The sequence below is a fragment of the Panthera leo genome, chromosome B3 (assembly GCF_018350215.1).
Source record: "Panthera leo isolate Ple1 chromosome B3, P.leo_Ple1_pat1.1, whole genome shotgun sequence".
Lineage (NCBI taxonomy): Eukaryota > Metazoa > Chordata > Mammalia > Carnivora > Felidae > Panthera > Panthera leo.
The window spans coordinates 52,314,196-52,331,196 of record NC_056684.1 but is presented as its reverse complement, the minus strand read 5'-3'; the positions used below and the strand labels follow the sequence as shown (position 1 = coordinate 52,331,196).

The window sequence follows — 17,001 nt, the reverse complement described above, 5'->3', positions numbered from 1 at the left end:
GTTGGCTCCTCATTTGTCTCCATATGCCTGCCTAGGAGCACATTGGGTACAGAGCTGGCCAAACCTAAGTGTGATCTGTGAGGAAGGAGGCCACGAAGGGTGGCTGGACTTTTGCCACCACATTCTAGAAAGCAGCTGCAGAAGACTCAGAGGCTGCTCGAGCTGTTTATGTTCTGCCTGCACTCACTGGGAGCCTTCCTCTCAGCACAGGATGTTAGAGCAAGTAGGGCCTCAGAGACATGCCAGAGACCTCGGTCCTCAGTTCACGCGTACGTCTCTGCACAGGTGTCCTGCCTCCCCAGTATCAGCAGGGCTGGGGTGGGGGGCAGGTAACAGAACATCAGTAGGGCAAACACCTTCCTTCCTGCTCACACCTCTGTGTCATCAGAGCGCCCTGCTACCGGCTGGATTGCGACAGAAAGACCAGACACAGAAAGCAGCCACTGGCCCATTTGATCGTGAGCACCTCCTTATGTACCTGGAGAAGGAGGCTTTGGAACAGAAAGACAGGGAAGACTTTGTGCCCTTTACTGGAGAAAAGAAAGGTAAGGACCACAGGTACCACATCCTGGGACAGAGGGACTCCGGATACCTTGTCACAGGGGGTCCAGCAAGGGAACTGACCTGGAAGTAAGGAAGCCCAAGAACTGGATTTTTTATTGAAAGAATCATGGCTGGTCGAGACATGTCAGTGTATATTTGTCCAATCCTGTAGAATGTGCACCGCCATGAGCGAACCCTAATGTAATGTATGGACTTTGGGTGATAATGATGTCAATGTAGGTTCTTCAGTTATAACAAACGTACCACTCTGCTGCAGGATGTCGATGGGGGAGGGTTTGTAAGTGTGGGACAAGGAGTATATTGGAACTCTCTGTACTGTGCTCTATGAACCTAAAACTCCTCCAAAAAAATGATGTTTACTCAGCAAAAAAAATACTAAATAAATATCTAGGCTAAATAAATGAATACTTAGAGTGTGATGGTACTCAAGTTAGTTCTATGAAAAATATCTTCAACCCCAAAGAAAAAGCTTTGGCAGTATGAGGTAGTGTCGTGCCTCAAAGAAGGTTTATAGGCATTAGTGTGTTTCTCTTAGCCCAGTGCTTGACCAGCTGCAGATGTCCCCTCAAGGCCTTTCTACTCCATGTCTAGGATAGTGGTGGCACCAGACCCCTAACCTGAGATGCTACCGTTAGAGACCAGTGCAGTCAACCATTCCCTCAGCCAGGATTTACCAGACACCAGGTGCTGGGGCCACAGTGAATAAGACCCTACCTTGCCCTCCAGGAGCTTGTGGTCTAGTGAGAAGAGCATTGTGATCATCCTGATGAGGCTCTGAGGAGCAAAGGGATGTTCCTCCAAGACAAGGAAAACCCATCCTCCTTAGCTCTTAACCCTGGGCTCCCGTTTGGAGGAAAAATGGGTCCCAATAGCCTGTGCAGTTTCCACAGCTGCAGACAGTGACTTGGGCCCACGGATACTAATGGAATCATTGGTAACCTCATGGCAGCTACAGTCTTTTTAAAATGCAAATCAAATCATGTCACTCCCCTGCTTCAAGTCTCAAATCCTTACTGTGGTCCTCAGAGCCCTGGGAGAGCTCACCTTGCCCACCTCTCTAATCTCATTTCCCCTTCCCTTGCTAAGTCTTAGCCCCATTGTCATTGTTCATTTCCCCAAATCTGCCAAGTTCCTTTCCCATCCCAGGGTCTTCTCATGGCCCCTTCCTTCTGACCCACATTCCCATTTCTCACATTCTAAACATCTCAGCTTAAATGTCAGGTCCTTGGGCTTTCCCTGACCTTCCCTTCTTTCTGCCATGGCACTCATTTATTGCTTTCACAGCACTATCTCCGTGTTGTTCATCATTTTGTCTGTTTACTTTGGGTTTGTGTGTTTCCCACATCAGATGAGATCCCTACAGTGGGACTGTGTCTCTCTTGCATCCCAGCATAGAAACTGGCACTGGGGAGGCACTTGATAAACAGGGGTTCGAATGAATGCCATCTCAGAGCTGCTGTTCGGGGTCCTGGGGGGCAGGAGCATAGCTCCTCAGTTGGCATGAGTCAGAGCAACATCTGGCAGTCCTCTGAATTGTGCACATTTGATGCATCAGGCACCACTGATAACATCAATTTATTAAGAAAGTGAAGTTGGACAGTGACAAATTGGGCAAATAACTAAGGAATACCATATAAATATGGAGCTGTTTCTAAGGCAGTGTAGCTGCTGTTGGATCGATTTCATTGTGAAGGAACAATTACAATGTCAAATCTTCAATAAAATCCCAATTAACATCCAATATTAGGATAGTGACAGAATAATAAGAGGAAAGTTGTGGTTGCTTCTTCTCAGAGTACAGGTCTGGGGGAGCAGCAATGGTAAAGTATCTCTCAATCCAGATTAATTTCCAGGTGTTTCACATGGGAGTTAAGAGTCCAGGAGCAGTCTGAGTAGTAAATGGTAATACAGAAGGGGCACACAAATTGCATAGTGCTTAGTAGAAGGTTGAGAAGCAACACAGTTGGACAAAATGAGCAGAGAGCAAGTTTTCCAAACAGAGCAGAGGGATCAGAGCAGAGTCTGCAGCACCCCTGGAAGGACTAGCAGATGACCTGGTCCCAGCTAACCAACTGGGAGCAGTGGGAGGCAATCATGAAAGCCTCAGAAGAGGGGCTGTACAACTTCAGTTCTGAATACCGTGTGCCCTGGGCCCTGAGGTTCCTGGGCCACATTTAACTTTCTGTGATGGTTTTATTCACTTAGAACATGATATGTGATTGCCCCCCCCCTAAAAATGGATATGCAGCAGCAGTGTCCTAAATTTTGACAACTGGGGGCCACCTGTGCACCTGGTGTTTTGGGTAATCCTAAACACTACCAGGAAGGAGAAATGTAGAAGCCTATTTGACTCTGGAATCAAGATCATCTGAGCCACAAGGAAAATGCTTTGGGCTGCAGATACTATAAAAAAAAAAGTCTGGGATGAACCCCAGCATCTGAGATGTTATTGATTGATTATTTTCTTTTTCATTTTCTATCTTCTAGTCATTCTCCTTGTATTTTTCATCATTCTCCAGTGTATTTTCCTTCTTTCTGGGAAATGTGGCAGTTTATGTGATGCTGAGGCAGGAAGCAGGTTGATGGTCAATGGTAGAGACCTTGACCCCAGATTGACCACAAGCAGTGGTGTCTCTCTAGGGTGCCCAGCTCTACCTAGTCCCTGTTAACATATGCAAGCATTTGAAGATCTGGTAAACTATCAGGAAGTCTGTAGCCCCTGCAACCAGGGACATCTCTTGGAGAGGATTCATGAAGGAGAGTTACTGACTTGGGGTTTGACCTTTACCTTTCCAATGGGAGTAAGGAAGAGTGGCTAGCCATGGAGACCTAGAAACAGTGTTGGTCCCCATTGGCTGAAGCTGGAGCCAGCTGTCTGTTCTACCCAAGGGGACAGAGGAGAGGGCAATTGAAGGGTGTGTCTTTAGCGAACTCCAAAGATCAAAATGGAGGAGAACAATGTCAAAGATCATGCCAAGAAGTAAGAGCAGCTCCAAAACAGAAACCACAAATCAAAAGCTGGAAGGAATTGGAAAAAAGTGCAAGTAGGTCTGGAGTATTGCTATGGTAGATCTGGAATGTCCTGGGTTTCCCTTTATGAGTCATTGCACATGTGGGATGTGGGTGCGTTGACCTGGCTAAGTGTTAGGAGCAGGTAACATGCGATTCTCCCACTGATGTGATCGTCAGTCCAGAGGTTGAGGCTGGTGAGGTAGGGCATAGATATCGACATATTCAGAAGTAAGTCAGGGTCAAAGTAAATGGAATCTGGCTGACAGGATGAAGCAGGAGTTGGTGGCAGAGTATGTGCATATGGGAAGCACAGAGTACCTTGCTGTTCACAGACCACCATAATTCTAAAAATGTCAACCCTGATTTCTCCCTTTAAATCTGACTTCCTTTGGTATGTTCTAGAGAGGTGGCTGTGTCCCCAGGTCACTACACTAGTCCAAGTCACCCTAGATACAGCATCCTAGTAGTGAACAATATCAGTCTAGGGGGAAAAACTCTGGAAGAGCACCAGTTTGTCCCTCAGGAACCTCCAATTTGCAAGGTCCAAAGCAAGAACACAAATAGAAGTCCATGTGCCATTTTTTATATTTAAAAGCTAACCAACTGTTGGGGCGCCTGGGTGGCTCAGTTGATTAAGTGTCTGACTTCAGCTCAGGTCATGATTTTGCAGTTTGTGGGTTCGAGCCCCACATCAGGTTCTGTGCTGACAGCTCAGAGCCTGGAGCCTGCTTCAGATTCTGTGTCTCTGTCTCTGCCCTTCCCATGCTCATGCTCTGTCTGTCTCTCAATAATAAATAAACGTTAAAAATTTTTTTGAAAAAAAGCTAACAAACTATTAAAATATGTTTTATACTGTGGGGTACCTGGGTCTTTCAGTTGGTTAGGCATCCAGCTCTTGATTTCAGCACAGGTTATGATCTCACAGTTCATGAGATTGGGCTCCGCGCTGACAGTGGAGAGCCTGTTTGGGATTCTCTTTCTCCCTCTCTCTCTGCCCTTGCCTGCTTTCATGCTCTTTCTCTCTCTCTAAAATAAACAAACTTAAAAATATATATATGTTTGGGTCACCGGGTGGCCCAGTTAGTTAAGCATCTGACTACTGATTTCAGTTCAGGTCGCGATCTCATGCTTCATGGAATCGAGCCCTGTGTCAGGCTCTATGCTGATAGCACAGAGCCTGCTTGGATTTTCTCTCTCCCTGTGTCTTCCCCTCCCCTGTTCATGTATGCTCTCTTTCTCTCTCTCAAACTAAATAAATAAATAATACACACACACACACACACACACACACACACACATACATACACTCCTACAAATACACCTAGAAGGCCAGGATTCTTGGACTTCTAAAAGTTTCATGCAAGCATATGAGTCTGTCTTACGCTGCTGGGCTTCAGCACACATATTTGACACCCAGCCTACATACCCAAGCTTCATCTATACTCACCCACAAATAGCCTCCTCTTGGCCTAGAGTGACATGGGGAAAGGATTCATGCAGGCCTTGGAAGCAGGTTTAGGTGTCTTTGGGCAGAGAATTCCAGGGTTCTAGATGCGTGGAGCATGGTCTAGCAGGTGGCCTGGATTCTGGATGGTAATGTCTCTTTGACCCCATGACTCCTTCCTCGATATGGGAGGGAGGGATATAGGAGGGAGATTGCAGGAGAGGAAGACCAGAGTGGGGCCCTCTAAAGTGTGGGGCCTGTGGCAGGACCTCTCTTGTCCAGGTCTAAGGCCAATGGTGGCAATCAATGGTAGAGAGGTAAAAACTACCGTTTCCCTGTCTGTTTAAAGACTGTTGTCTCCTCACATCTTTGTGTTGCAAAACACAGGATTCCTCCTCTGACATTCCTTCCCTCTGATAGTGGATTAATGCTACTGCCATCCCAGCAATTAAGGAATCCCAGTTGGGCATGCAACTTTTAGTGGCCAGAGCTGCATTGTCTGGTCAGTCCTTTTACCCTACCCTGGTCAGCAACACACAATGGTTTTTGTTTTTCTTCTGATTTAAAGGGAGAGTCTTCATCCCCAAAGAAAAGCCCGTAGAAACTCGTAAAGAAGAAAAAGTGACCCTTGACCCAGAACTAGAAGAAGCTTTGGCCAGCGCCTCTGACACCGAACTCTATGATCTTGCAGGTTAGTCCTCAACTCTGGGAACCTTGCCTGTCTGGCTCTGTGACCTCCAGGCACTCACCGGCACCCCAGCAGCAGCCTTTGAGCTTCTCTATAACTACTGATAAGGATTGCAATACCAGGTTGTCTTCTGTTATTATGTGGCTGTAAGACTCAATGCAAGTGACTTAACCTCTCTGAGCAAACCTTACTTTGCTGTATGTGTCTCAGCTATAAAATTTAGAGTCCTATCTCAGATGTAAACTGTCCCAATAATACCTATGTTACAAAATTCAAGAGTTTGAGAAACCAAAGGGAATAAATCTAAAGGAGCACTGAGAATTTAAACAACAAAATAATAGCCCTCACTCTTTCTAAGGAGCTTTCATATTTGCATTTTATCACATTTTATCCTCATAAAATATTCATGAAGCTCTTGCCCTTCCCCACAGTCACCATTCCATTCTGATTGCCACTAAGAGGTTTGTTAGCCCCACAATGGAGCAGGAGTTATTTACCATTACATCCAGGCAGGAAGTAAAGCCAATCAGCCCGATCTCATCTTTTTCTAGTTTTCTTAACAATAGCAACAAAATAGTAAATGTTGTTATGATTTGAATTGATTACACATGCAGATAGGCAAAACACAAATAGTATAGAAGAATGGGAAGTCAAGATGGCAGTAGATTAGGGGTCAGCTAACTGCCACCTGCCTCCTGTTTTTGTAAATAAACTATTACTGGAACATAACAACAATAAAAGGCTATGTACTGAAAGTAAGTTTCTGTGGCACCTGGGTGGATCAGTCGGTTTAGCACCCGACTCTTGATTCTGGCTCATGGTCGTAATGTCACATCTCGTGGAATTGAGCCCCGCATCCTGCTGTGTGCTAACAGCACAGAGCCTGCTTGGGATTCTCTGTCTCCCTGTCTCTCTGCCCCTCCCCCAATCACTTTCTCTCTCTCTCTCTCTCTCTCTCTCTCAAAAATAAATACATAAATTGTAAAAAAAAAAAAAAAGAGAAAGTTTCTTACCCTAATTAAGCCTCCTCCCATTTCTAATATATCCTTCAAGAAAGATTCTATGCATATACCAGCATATTTGTGCATTAATGGGATGTGTTTTTTTTCCAAATGGGATGTAAATATGGATTATTAGGGTTATTAGGTCACCACAGGATAAAGGTGCTTTCAGAAACAGTCCACAAGCTTTGGCAAAAATCCTCACGTCTTTATTCCACTGAAAGACATTTGTAATAATAATTCTCCCTCCCAGGAGAACCAACCCTGCCACCTCAGCTACATTTCCATTCCTTCTGTGATAGTCATCAATATTAAGTTCACATATTTGAACCTGTCTCAGAAATCACTGCAGGAGTTAAGGCATCTGCATCATGCAGTTAAGAAGGTGCTTTGCAGTGACCTTTTTTCTTAGCCCTGTGGTTGCCTTGGAGGGATCTTGTTATGGTTACTGCTCCTCTCAAGGGTTGTCTCATGGACATGCCCAAAGGGAGAATGCATGGCTGGGCTCGAATTCCCAGGAAATGCTGAAGAAAGGAGAAAGAGAAAAACACCAACCATTTGAAAGAATCTAGATTCTGAAATTCATACAATAATAATACCAGGGGAATAATCCAGAAAGAAAACTGTGTTATTATCTCTACTCAGCCTCACTCCATCGTCAGGTGCTCCCTCAGAGCTCAGGAAGCCCACCTGGGGGTGGGTGACAGCATCTTCTCTAGGGTGGATCTTTCTGGAAGATCAAGAGCAGCCCCGTGAGTGCATGGGCTGACAGCCAGTGAGGTTAAGATAACAATGAGTATCAATGGCCTGCACATGTTATGATGGCAGGTAGACAACAGCAAGGGAGCAGCAGCTGACCACCAAGGCAGCATTTCTCAGAGCGTCTGTACCTCAGCTTGACCACCAGCTCTGCTGGTCTAGAGATTTCATCTTGTCTATGTACATAAGGGCCATCAGTTTGGGGTGGATCCACTAGCCAGATTCCCAGGAAACAGATAAAACAAAAATTGAAACTTGGCAAGGGAAGCCAAATTATAATTAGAAGTTGCTCAGTGAAGGGGCGTCTGGGTGGCTCAGTAGGTTAAGCATCCAACTTCGGTTCAGGTCATGATCTCATAGTTTGTGAGTTTGAGCCCTGCATCGGGCTTTGTGTTGACAGCTCAGAGCTTAGAGCCTGCTTCGGATTCTGTGTCAACCTCTCTCTCTGCCTCTCCCCTGCTCACACTGTCTCTTTCTCTCAAAAATAAATAAACTTAAAAAAAAAATCTAAAAAAAAAAAAAAAAAGTTGCTCAGTGCATATAGGGCCAAAGCAAGATATATTTGGATGACCTAAGTGGCCTGTGTCTATCAAATAGGGCATCTTCTGCTCAATGTCGCTCCTCTTCAGGGAAATACAAATCAAAACCACACTCAGATATCACCTCACGCCAGTCAGAGTGGCCAAAATGAACAAATCAGGAGACTATAGATGCTGGAGAGGATGTGGAGAAACAGGAACCCTCTTGCACTGTTGGTGGGAATGCAAACTGGTGCAGCCACTCTGGAAAACAGTGTGGAGGTTCCTCAAAAAATTAAAAATAGACCTACCCTATGACCCAGCAGTAGCACTGCTAGGAATTTACCCAAGGGATACAGGAGTACTGATGCATAGGGGCACTTGTACCCCAATGTTTATAGCAGCACTCTCAACAATAGCCAAATTATGGAAAGAGCCTAAATGTCCATCAACTGATGAATGGATAAAGAAATTGTGGTTTATATATACAATGGAATACTACGTGGCAATGAGAAAGAATGAAATATGGCCCTTTGTAGCAACATGGATGGAACTGGAAAGTGTTATGCTAAGTGAAATAAGCCATACAGAGAAAGACAGATACCATATGGTTTCACTCTTATATGGATCCTGAGAAACTTAACAGAAACCCATGGGGGAGGGGAAGGAAAAAAAAAAAAAGAGGTTAGAGTGGGAGAGAGCCAAAGCATAAGAGACTGTTAAAAACTGAGAACAAACTGAGGGTTGATGGGGGGTGGGAGGGAGGGGAGGGAGGGTGATGGGTATTGAGGAGGGCACCTTTTGAGATGAGCACTGGGTGTTGTATGGAAACCAATTTGACAATAAACTTCATATATTGAAAAAAAAAAGAAAAAAAAATTAAAAAAATTAAAAAAACAAATAGGGCATCTTCTCCTTAGGCAGTGCCAGAAACACAGCAACAAATTCTTATTTCTTTAACAAGAATGTGTAAAGCACTTAGAACATTGTCTGATGGATGGGAAGTCATTTAATCTTTGTAACACTTGAAGAATAATTATTATCCCTATTTTACAGATGAGGAAACTGATGTTCAGGGACATTTAGTAACTTCCCAAGTCACACAGGTAGTTTGTGATAGAACCAGGATTCTAACTCTAGGTGACTGCTCCTGATTGCCACTCTTAACTCTGGACTTGCTGGCTCTACACCTTTGCCCTTTATTGGGCTGCTGCTGGCTGCCTCCCTCCTCCTGATGTGTCGATTACGGTACAGCTGATGAGGAGCTCTGAGATGCTCCTCCACTACCTATTGACAGATGACTTGTCCTGGGATTCTTCTCCAGGTGGCCAGTCTCATCTGTACAGTTTCATCGGAAGATCGGGCAGTTGTGTTTCAGCCTGCCCAGAGCTCGTTCTCGCCCAGTGCTGTTTCTTGCGTCCTGTGCTGCCTCCTGGTGCAAGCTTCACATAATACAGGAGACTGAAAATCTCAGTATGCTTATGTGGCCTTTTATTGCTGACATCTCTTTTATTTACCACCCTAGGATGCTGTAAACTGGAGAGGAAAACTGTTGGTCCTGAGAAAGGGGTGGCTTACATTGAAAGAGGTCCATGATCTTTCTGTTATTTGCCTCTGGGAGAGTACATGCTGTAATCTATATAACGTTAGATCTTAAAATATCCTTAGACTCAGTCCCACCTTCACATTTTACAGATGAGAAAACAGAAAGGTTGAGTCTACTTAACTAGGAGGTCTAAGCAAGTTTTCAGTAATTTGGGGACATAACTGGACCATTGTCCCCAGATGCTAAATGATTCTACCTGTATAGCCCCAGAAAGACATCTGAAGATTGCTGGTGGCCTTGGAAAGAGATTTTTTTAATATATAAGCTTATTTAACACTGTATGTGTCCCACACACTATGCAAGGCTGGGGGGCTCTGGACACTTACCTTTATGATACGAAGAATTGTTCTTCAAGGAAAATTAACATTGTGGACATCCTAATGTGCCTTCCCAAACTTAATGTATATTCACTGTTAATCTTTGTTTTTAGCTGTTCTTGGAGTGCACAATTTACTCAACAATCCAAAGTTTGATGAAGAAACGGCCAGCACTAAAGGTGGCAAAGTGCCCGTGAGAAGTAAGTTGATGTGGAGTCTGTGGTGTTTGAAAATTGAGAGCTTCAGGTGGTGTTGATAAGAGGGATGCCTGTTGAATCCAGAGTTCCATCCTGTAGGCTTTGAAGGTAGATTGTGTCAACGCACTAAGGATCACTGGGCTCTGGGCATTCAAACCAGAATAGGGAAGCCAGTAATCAAAGTTTTTGCAGCATAATGGACCAATCAGTGTGTTTTGCCCAGAACATACTCTTTTGGTGGGTCTACTCACCCAAAATATAAAATTGCTGATAAAAAGGTTGCATAGTCAACATAGATTGCAGAGTTTCATGTTCCTGATGATGCTTTTTAATCAATAATAGTATTTTCAGTAAGTTCCCTTTTCTATTAGGTATCTTTGTTTTCTCAATAATGGACACAGGTCATTAGAATTTGAATTCCTACTTCCCCCTGAGAATGTGAAAGACACACTGGCATGGACTTAGCCGGCACAGAAAGTTCAAGACCACAATTCTCTGTGTCAGTATTTCCCAGAAAAGCATACAGTTTATTAGACTCTTGTATTTACTCATTCATTAGTTATCTACTGAATACCTTATGCGTCAGGAATGTTCTAGGTATGAAGATAAAAAATGGTCTCTGCCTAAAGGAACTTATCTGTCCATGGGAGGGACGGACCAACAATCAAGTAATTTTGCTACAGTGCGATCCAGGTGCTGTAAAAACTTGCAGAAGATTACAGATTTTTCTTAGGTGAAGTGTATTTTATTCTCTTTGAAGGAGACTTAGCAGGTACTTTCTAGTCTGAGCAGCATATTTACAGACCATCATTGATACTGAGCTATTTATCCAAACAATGAGCAGTATTACTTTTTTTTTTCATTTTTGCTTATTCATATAGATGAAAAATGTTTATCCTTTTTAACTTTAGTATCAAAGGGTAACATTCTGACAACATGTTTGTTTTTAAAAATCTGGCGCATAATCTTCTGGGCTTTTATGCACAGACATATCATTAACTTTTTTTAAGGCTTTTTTTTTTTTTTTAGAGTTTTAGGTACACAGCAAAACTGAGCAGAAGGCACACAGATTTCCCATATACTCCCTGTCCTCAATTCATGCATAGCTTCCTCCATTACCAACATCCCCCACCAGAGTGGTACATATGTTACACTTCATGAACCTACAGTGACACATCATTATCACCCTAAGTCTGTTGTTTACATTAGTGTTAACTCTTGGGGTTGTACATTCTATGGGTTTGGACAAATGTATAATGACATGGATCCACCATTATTATATCATGCAGCATAGTTTCATCTATGCTTTCTTCTAGGGGGTTTATTGTTTTGCATTTTACATTTAGGTGAAAAATTTTGAGTTAATTTTTGTGAAGGGTCTAAGGTCTGTGTCTAGACTCTTTTTTTATGTATTGTTTGTGTATGGTTGTCCAGTTCTAGCACCATTTACTGAAAAGACTCTTCTCCATTGCATTTTTTGCTCCTTTATTGAAAATCAGTTGACTGTATTTATGTGGATCTATTTCTGGGCTCTCTACTCTGTTATATTGATCTGTTTGTCTATTCTTTCGCCAATACCACACTCTTTTGATTACTGTAGTTTTGTAGTAAGTCAAAGTTGAGTAGCGTCAGTCCTCCAACTTTGTTCTTTTTCAGTATTGTGTTGGTTTTTCTTGGTCTTTTGCCTCTTCCTATAAACTTTAAAATCAATTTGTTGATGTATACAAAATAACTTGCTGGGATTGCATTGAATCTATACCTCAAGTTGAGAAGAACTGACATCTTGACAATATTGAGTCTCTTGCAGTTATCCCTCCATTTAGTTCTTTTTGATTTCTTTCAATAAAGTTTTGTAGTTTTCTTCATCTAGGTCTTGTAAAGATTTTTTATACGTACAAATGAAATACCTAAGTATTTCATTTTTCATTAACTTTTTTTCAAATTGTGGTTCTCTTCTTTTATCAGTACATGTCAGTTTGCCCCCTTCTTTTAATGAATAGATCACATCTTATTATGAGAGATTATGCTGTAACTTAACCATTTTCATATTGATAGACTTTGTATTTATCATATTTTGCTGTCACAAGTAATATGTCAGTGAACATCCCTGAAAAATATATTTATGTATTTGTGCTTTTTTTTTTCCCTGTAGATTAGACTCCTAGATACAGAATTACTGGGTCATAGAGTACCCACATTTTACATGTTGATAAGTAAGGCCAAATTCCTCCCAAAAAGTTTGTACCAGTTTACGTTCTCACCATCAACGTAAGAGGATGTGTTTGACTTCACAGTTGTTGCCAATTCTACATGTTATCTCTTTTTACATTTTTGTGCTAGTCAAATGGTGTTCCATTTTTTAACTTCACAATTTAATTACTTTTTATATTTTTGGTTGAGTGACAGATTCTTGTGATCATATTATTTGTTCATTTTTAATTGGATTGTCTACTAATTTGTAGGAGCCCTGTGTATATTGGGATAGTAACAGTTTGTATGTTAAATATATACTGCAAATGTTTTCTGTTAACTGCTTTTGAGAATTGTTCCATTCTGCCTTTCTGTCCCTTTCTCTTCCCATACCTTCCTCAAAATTAAATCTCCAAATGGAAATCAGAGAAGGATGAGGTATGGTCAAGAGGCCAGAAGGGGCACCTGGCTGGCTCAATTGGTAGAGCAACTCTTGATCTCAAGGTCATGAGTTTGAACCCCACATTGGGTATGGAGCCTACTTAAAAGGAATAAATAAATAATATTTAAAAAAAAGAGGCCAAAGGAATAGTATGGTTTTGGAAATGAAGAAACTTATTTCTTTTTTGAATCTCAGCTCCTGTAGCTTGATGATTATAGTCTGAAAGTGATCCATATACAGCAGCAATAACTGCTTGTGGATTTGGTGGGGCGGCGGGGCGGGGGGTAGGTTGGAGTTTACTATAGGGCCTTCTGAACTTTTGGTTCCATGTAGCATCAGCCACTGAGACTTCTTTGCATTGCAGTTGAGAAGCATCAGTGTTTGAAACTGTGACTCAGAACTGTACCATTTCCATGTTTGTTTAGTTGAGAATCATCAGCTGTACTATCACTGATATTAGAGTATTATTGGAATCGGAGCATAGGAAGGAAAGGTCGTTTTGGGGGAAGTCATCTCTGATTTTGGAAGGAGAGCCCTTACACTTTCTTTTTAAAATTAAAACTTGTGTGTTAGATGTGGTCAAAGGTGAGAAGGTCAAGCCAGTATTTGAGGAACCACCCAATCCCACCAATGTGGAACTGAGTCTGCAGCAGATGAAAGCCAATGACCCCGGCCTGCAAGATGTCAACCTCAACAACATTAAGGTATTGCGTTATGATTATTGTCAGTCACTTGATTTATCATGAGGTTAAAAAATGTAATGGAGATAACTGATTGCCAGTTTTCACACCTGTTTCCAATCCTCTGTAGTCACTGACTTTGAGGCAAGCTATCCAACTCAAAAGAAGAAATTTTTAAAAAGTGACTTCTAGAATTTTTTGCAAAGAATCACAGTATTTGTGTTAAACAAAGAATGTTGGTTATCTACTGCTGGGTAATAAAGTACTCCAAAACTTAGAGGCTTAAAACAATAAACATTTGTTAGTTCACACAGCTTTTGAGTATCAGGAATCAGGACTTAGCTGGATAGTTGTGGCTCAGGGTCTCAAGTGAGGCTGTAGTAAAACTGTCATCAAGGGCTGTCATCAGCAGAATGCTTGACTGAGGTAGAAGGGTACACTTCCAGGATGGCATACTCAGGTGGCTGTTGGCAGGAGGCCTCAGTTTCTCACCACATGGGCCTCTCCATAGGGCTGCCTGTGTGGCCTCACGTCATGACAGCCTTCTTCTCCCAGAGGGAGTGGCTGAAGAGAAAAAGAAAGAACAAGCAGGAAACCACAGTGCCTTTTATGGTCTATGCTCTGAAGTCACACATTGTCACTTCTGCCTTATTCTGTTTGGTAGTTAGTCATGTTACTCTCAAAGGGAGGGGAAGGAAGTGTGTGTATGTGTGTGTGTGAGTGAGAGAGAGATGAGAGAGAGATGGAGAGAGAACATTGCCTGGTATCTATTTTGTTACTTCATGTTGGGCCAACATCTGCCATTTAATAATAACTGACTTGTGTTGAGTATTCACTGTGAGCCTTCTCCTTTGCTAAATACTTGAAATTCATTACAGTAGTTCCATTCTATCTGCGGTTTTGTTTTCCATGGTTTGCAGTTACCGCAGTCAACCACCACAGTGCAGAAGTAGATGATCCTCCTGACAGACTGTCAGAAGGTCATTAGTAGCCTAACCCTCTATCACAGTGCTTATGTCATTCACCTCACCTCATTCCATAGGCATTTTATCATCTCACATCACAAGAAGAAGGGTGAGTATAGCTATCTTTTGAGAGAGAGGGAGGGACCACATTCATGTAACTTTTATTACAATATATTGTTACAAGTGTTGTTTTATTATTGGCTACTGTTGTCGATCTCTTACTGTGCCTAAGTTATAAATTAAACTTTATCATAGGTATGTGTGTATGTACAGGAAAAAACATATTATAAGTGTTCAGTGCTATCCGTGGTTACAGGCATACACTCAAGGTCTTGGGACATATCCCCCATGGATAAGGGGAACTTACTGTATCTCATTTAATCTGTAGTGGCACTTAAGGAGATTAAATTGCTCACAGCCATGGAGCTAGTCTGTAGTGAACCCAGGATTCATATCAACCTCTAGTCTACCCCGTATTGCCTGCCTCCCAGTGGTTGGGGCTGTGCTAAGTGCTGTGAAAGATGGAGTAAGATTCATTTTGTCTTTATTCTGAAAAACTTATATTAGGAGAAAAATACTAAATCAATAACTACAACATGATGTGGTAAGCCCCCAAAAGTTGTGGAATTGCAGATAAGGAAATTTTTTATCTTGCCTTGGAAAGCCAGTGAACAAAGGAGGTGATATTCAGCTGCCTCTTGAAAAATGAGTAGGAATTAATCAGAGAAAAGGACAGTAGAATTTCCAGGCAAAGGGAAAAGCATACATAAGAGTATGGAGGAGAGAAAGACCATGGTATATTAAAAGAATGGCACATAGATGAATCTGGCTAGAATATAGAGAATGAAAGAGAAAAGGAGTGGAGTTTGGTATGTGCATAATTTCTTGGTCAGAGTGAACAGAACAGGGAAGCCAGAATGTCATGTTGTGTTAGATTCCCTTGTTAGATACTAAGTGGTGCTGTCGGCCCAGGATGGCTTGGCTGCTGGAGGATGGGTAATGAGTATTTTAGAAGGGATGTCACACGTTTAGCCATCTAAACACATAAGGTATTTAAAAGCTGTGGGTCTTGAGTTGGGGTGGGGGAGCTACAGAATGGTCTATCAACCCTCTGTGCCTTCCCCCATTTTAGAACATTCCAATTCCAACCCTGAAGGAATTTGCAAAGGCTCTGGAAACCAACACTCACGTAAAGAAGTTCAGCCTGGCTGCAACCCGCAGCAATGACCCTGTGGCAATTGTGAGTAAAATTTCAGAAATATTACATGAAAATATTTAATTTGTTAGAAACTATTTTTTAATGTGTTCTATAAATTAACAGTTTTTAGATCTGGTAATTTTCTACACAGTTAAACACATTAGTTATAATAAGACAATAAAACAGAACCCATCTGTCAGACACTTTGAATTAACTAAAATTTTGTTAGCAGTACACTTTGAGGAGAAAGAAATAAGATTAGATTAGGCATTTAGCTACATAAATATTAGCTTTTGCTCTGTACTTAGTACAAATTTTCTGGAGCTTTTGCATCTATATTAACATAATGTCACAGTCAATGGATATTCTAAGACTCCCAAATCCTACAGGAACTGAGCATGTATAAAAGTATTAAAGTGTATTTCATTTTAATCTTTGAAATGGATTATTATGTTTCAAAAATATTTTAAACAACTAGATCTTAAAACGTTTTTTGTTAACCAGAATACGAAAAAAGTAACCAGCCAAAAGCCCTGTTCCTTCCATGCATTTTAGATAATTCAGCTAAATAAGGAAGGCCCTTGGCCTAAGTAAATACTACAACTGTTACCACCATCAATGTTATTGCTATAAATAGCTAACATTTCTTCAGCAATTAGTAAACACCAGCAGTAAGCTCTATGCATTACACACGTCAGCTCACCTAATCCTCACTATAATACTATAAGGTATGTGCCGTTATTAGTTCCCACTGTAACAAATGAGCAATCTGAGGCTCAGCAAGGTTGAATATCTTTTCCAGGGTAACACAGCCAGTAAGTGGCACCACCAGGTCCTCCCGATTCTATAGCCAGGTTGCTTTAACCATCAAGCTATGCTGTTTTTATACACAATGCCTCAACTTTCATACTTTTGCTAAAGTATATCAGTTTTGGGGAGCCCGAACATCAGCCTGTAATTCTACAGCATCTAATGCTCAGCCTTTGAGTCAAGCTAGAAAAACAAGTTTTCTTGACGTGATGATGTGATTTAAAGATTTAAAGCAACATGTCTGTTGGAAGATCTAGGATAGCATTAAAAACGGAAAGTAAAATGAAAGTAATGGCTACCTACTGCAGTGTTAGCACAGAGTAGATGTTTGGACACTTGTTAAATGGATGAATACCATGCCCTCCAACCTCTCAGCAATAGAGAATATTTCTGTGATGACCACAGCAAATATAAAATAAGCACTCATGTAAGAGGAACTAAGCTACAGAATTGATGTTTTCACCAGCAGTAATTATATCTCAATTTGTGGGTTGAAAGAAGTTTTGAATTTGAAACCTTACCATTAAAATAGTGAAATAGCAGAACTAGATCATTGGTAAAGGTGAAATCAGTTATTTAAGGACTTTTATCGGTATATGATTTTATATAA

The 17,001-nt window shown here is 41.6% G+C and overlaps 1 protein-coding gene across 3 annotated transcripts in view; it reads left to right on the top strand.

Moving 5' to 3' along the window:
* Positions 1-17,001, top strand: part of TMOD2 (tropomodulin 2) — a 65,958-nt gene that overhangs the window by 34,640 nt on the left and 14,317 nt on the right. For all 3 annotated transcript variants that reach the window (XM_042942013.1, XM_042942010.1, XM_042942011.1), the window contains 5 exons: positions 389-545; positions 5,589-5,711; positions 10,023-10,109; positions 13,312-13,442; positions 15,516-15,623. In XM_042942013.1, coding sequence (XP_042797947.1) covers positions 389-545; positions 5,589-5,711; positions 10,023-10,109; positions 13,312-13,442; positions 15,516-15,623 — 606 coding nt within the window. The remainder of the gene's footprint in view (positions 1-388; positions 546-5,588; positions 5,712-10,022; positions 10,110-13,311; positions 13,443-15,515; positions 15,624-17,001) is intronic.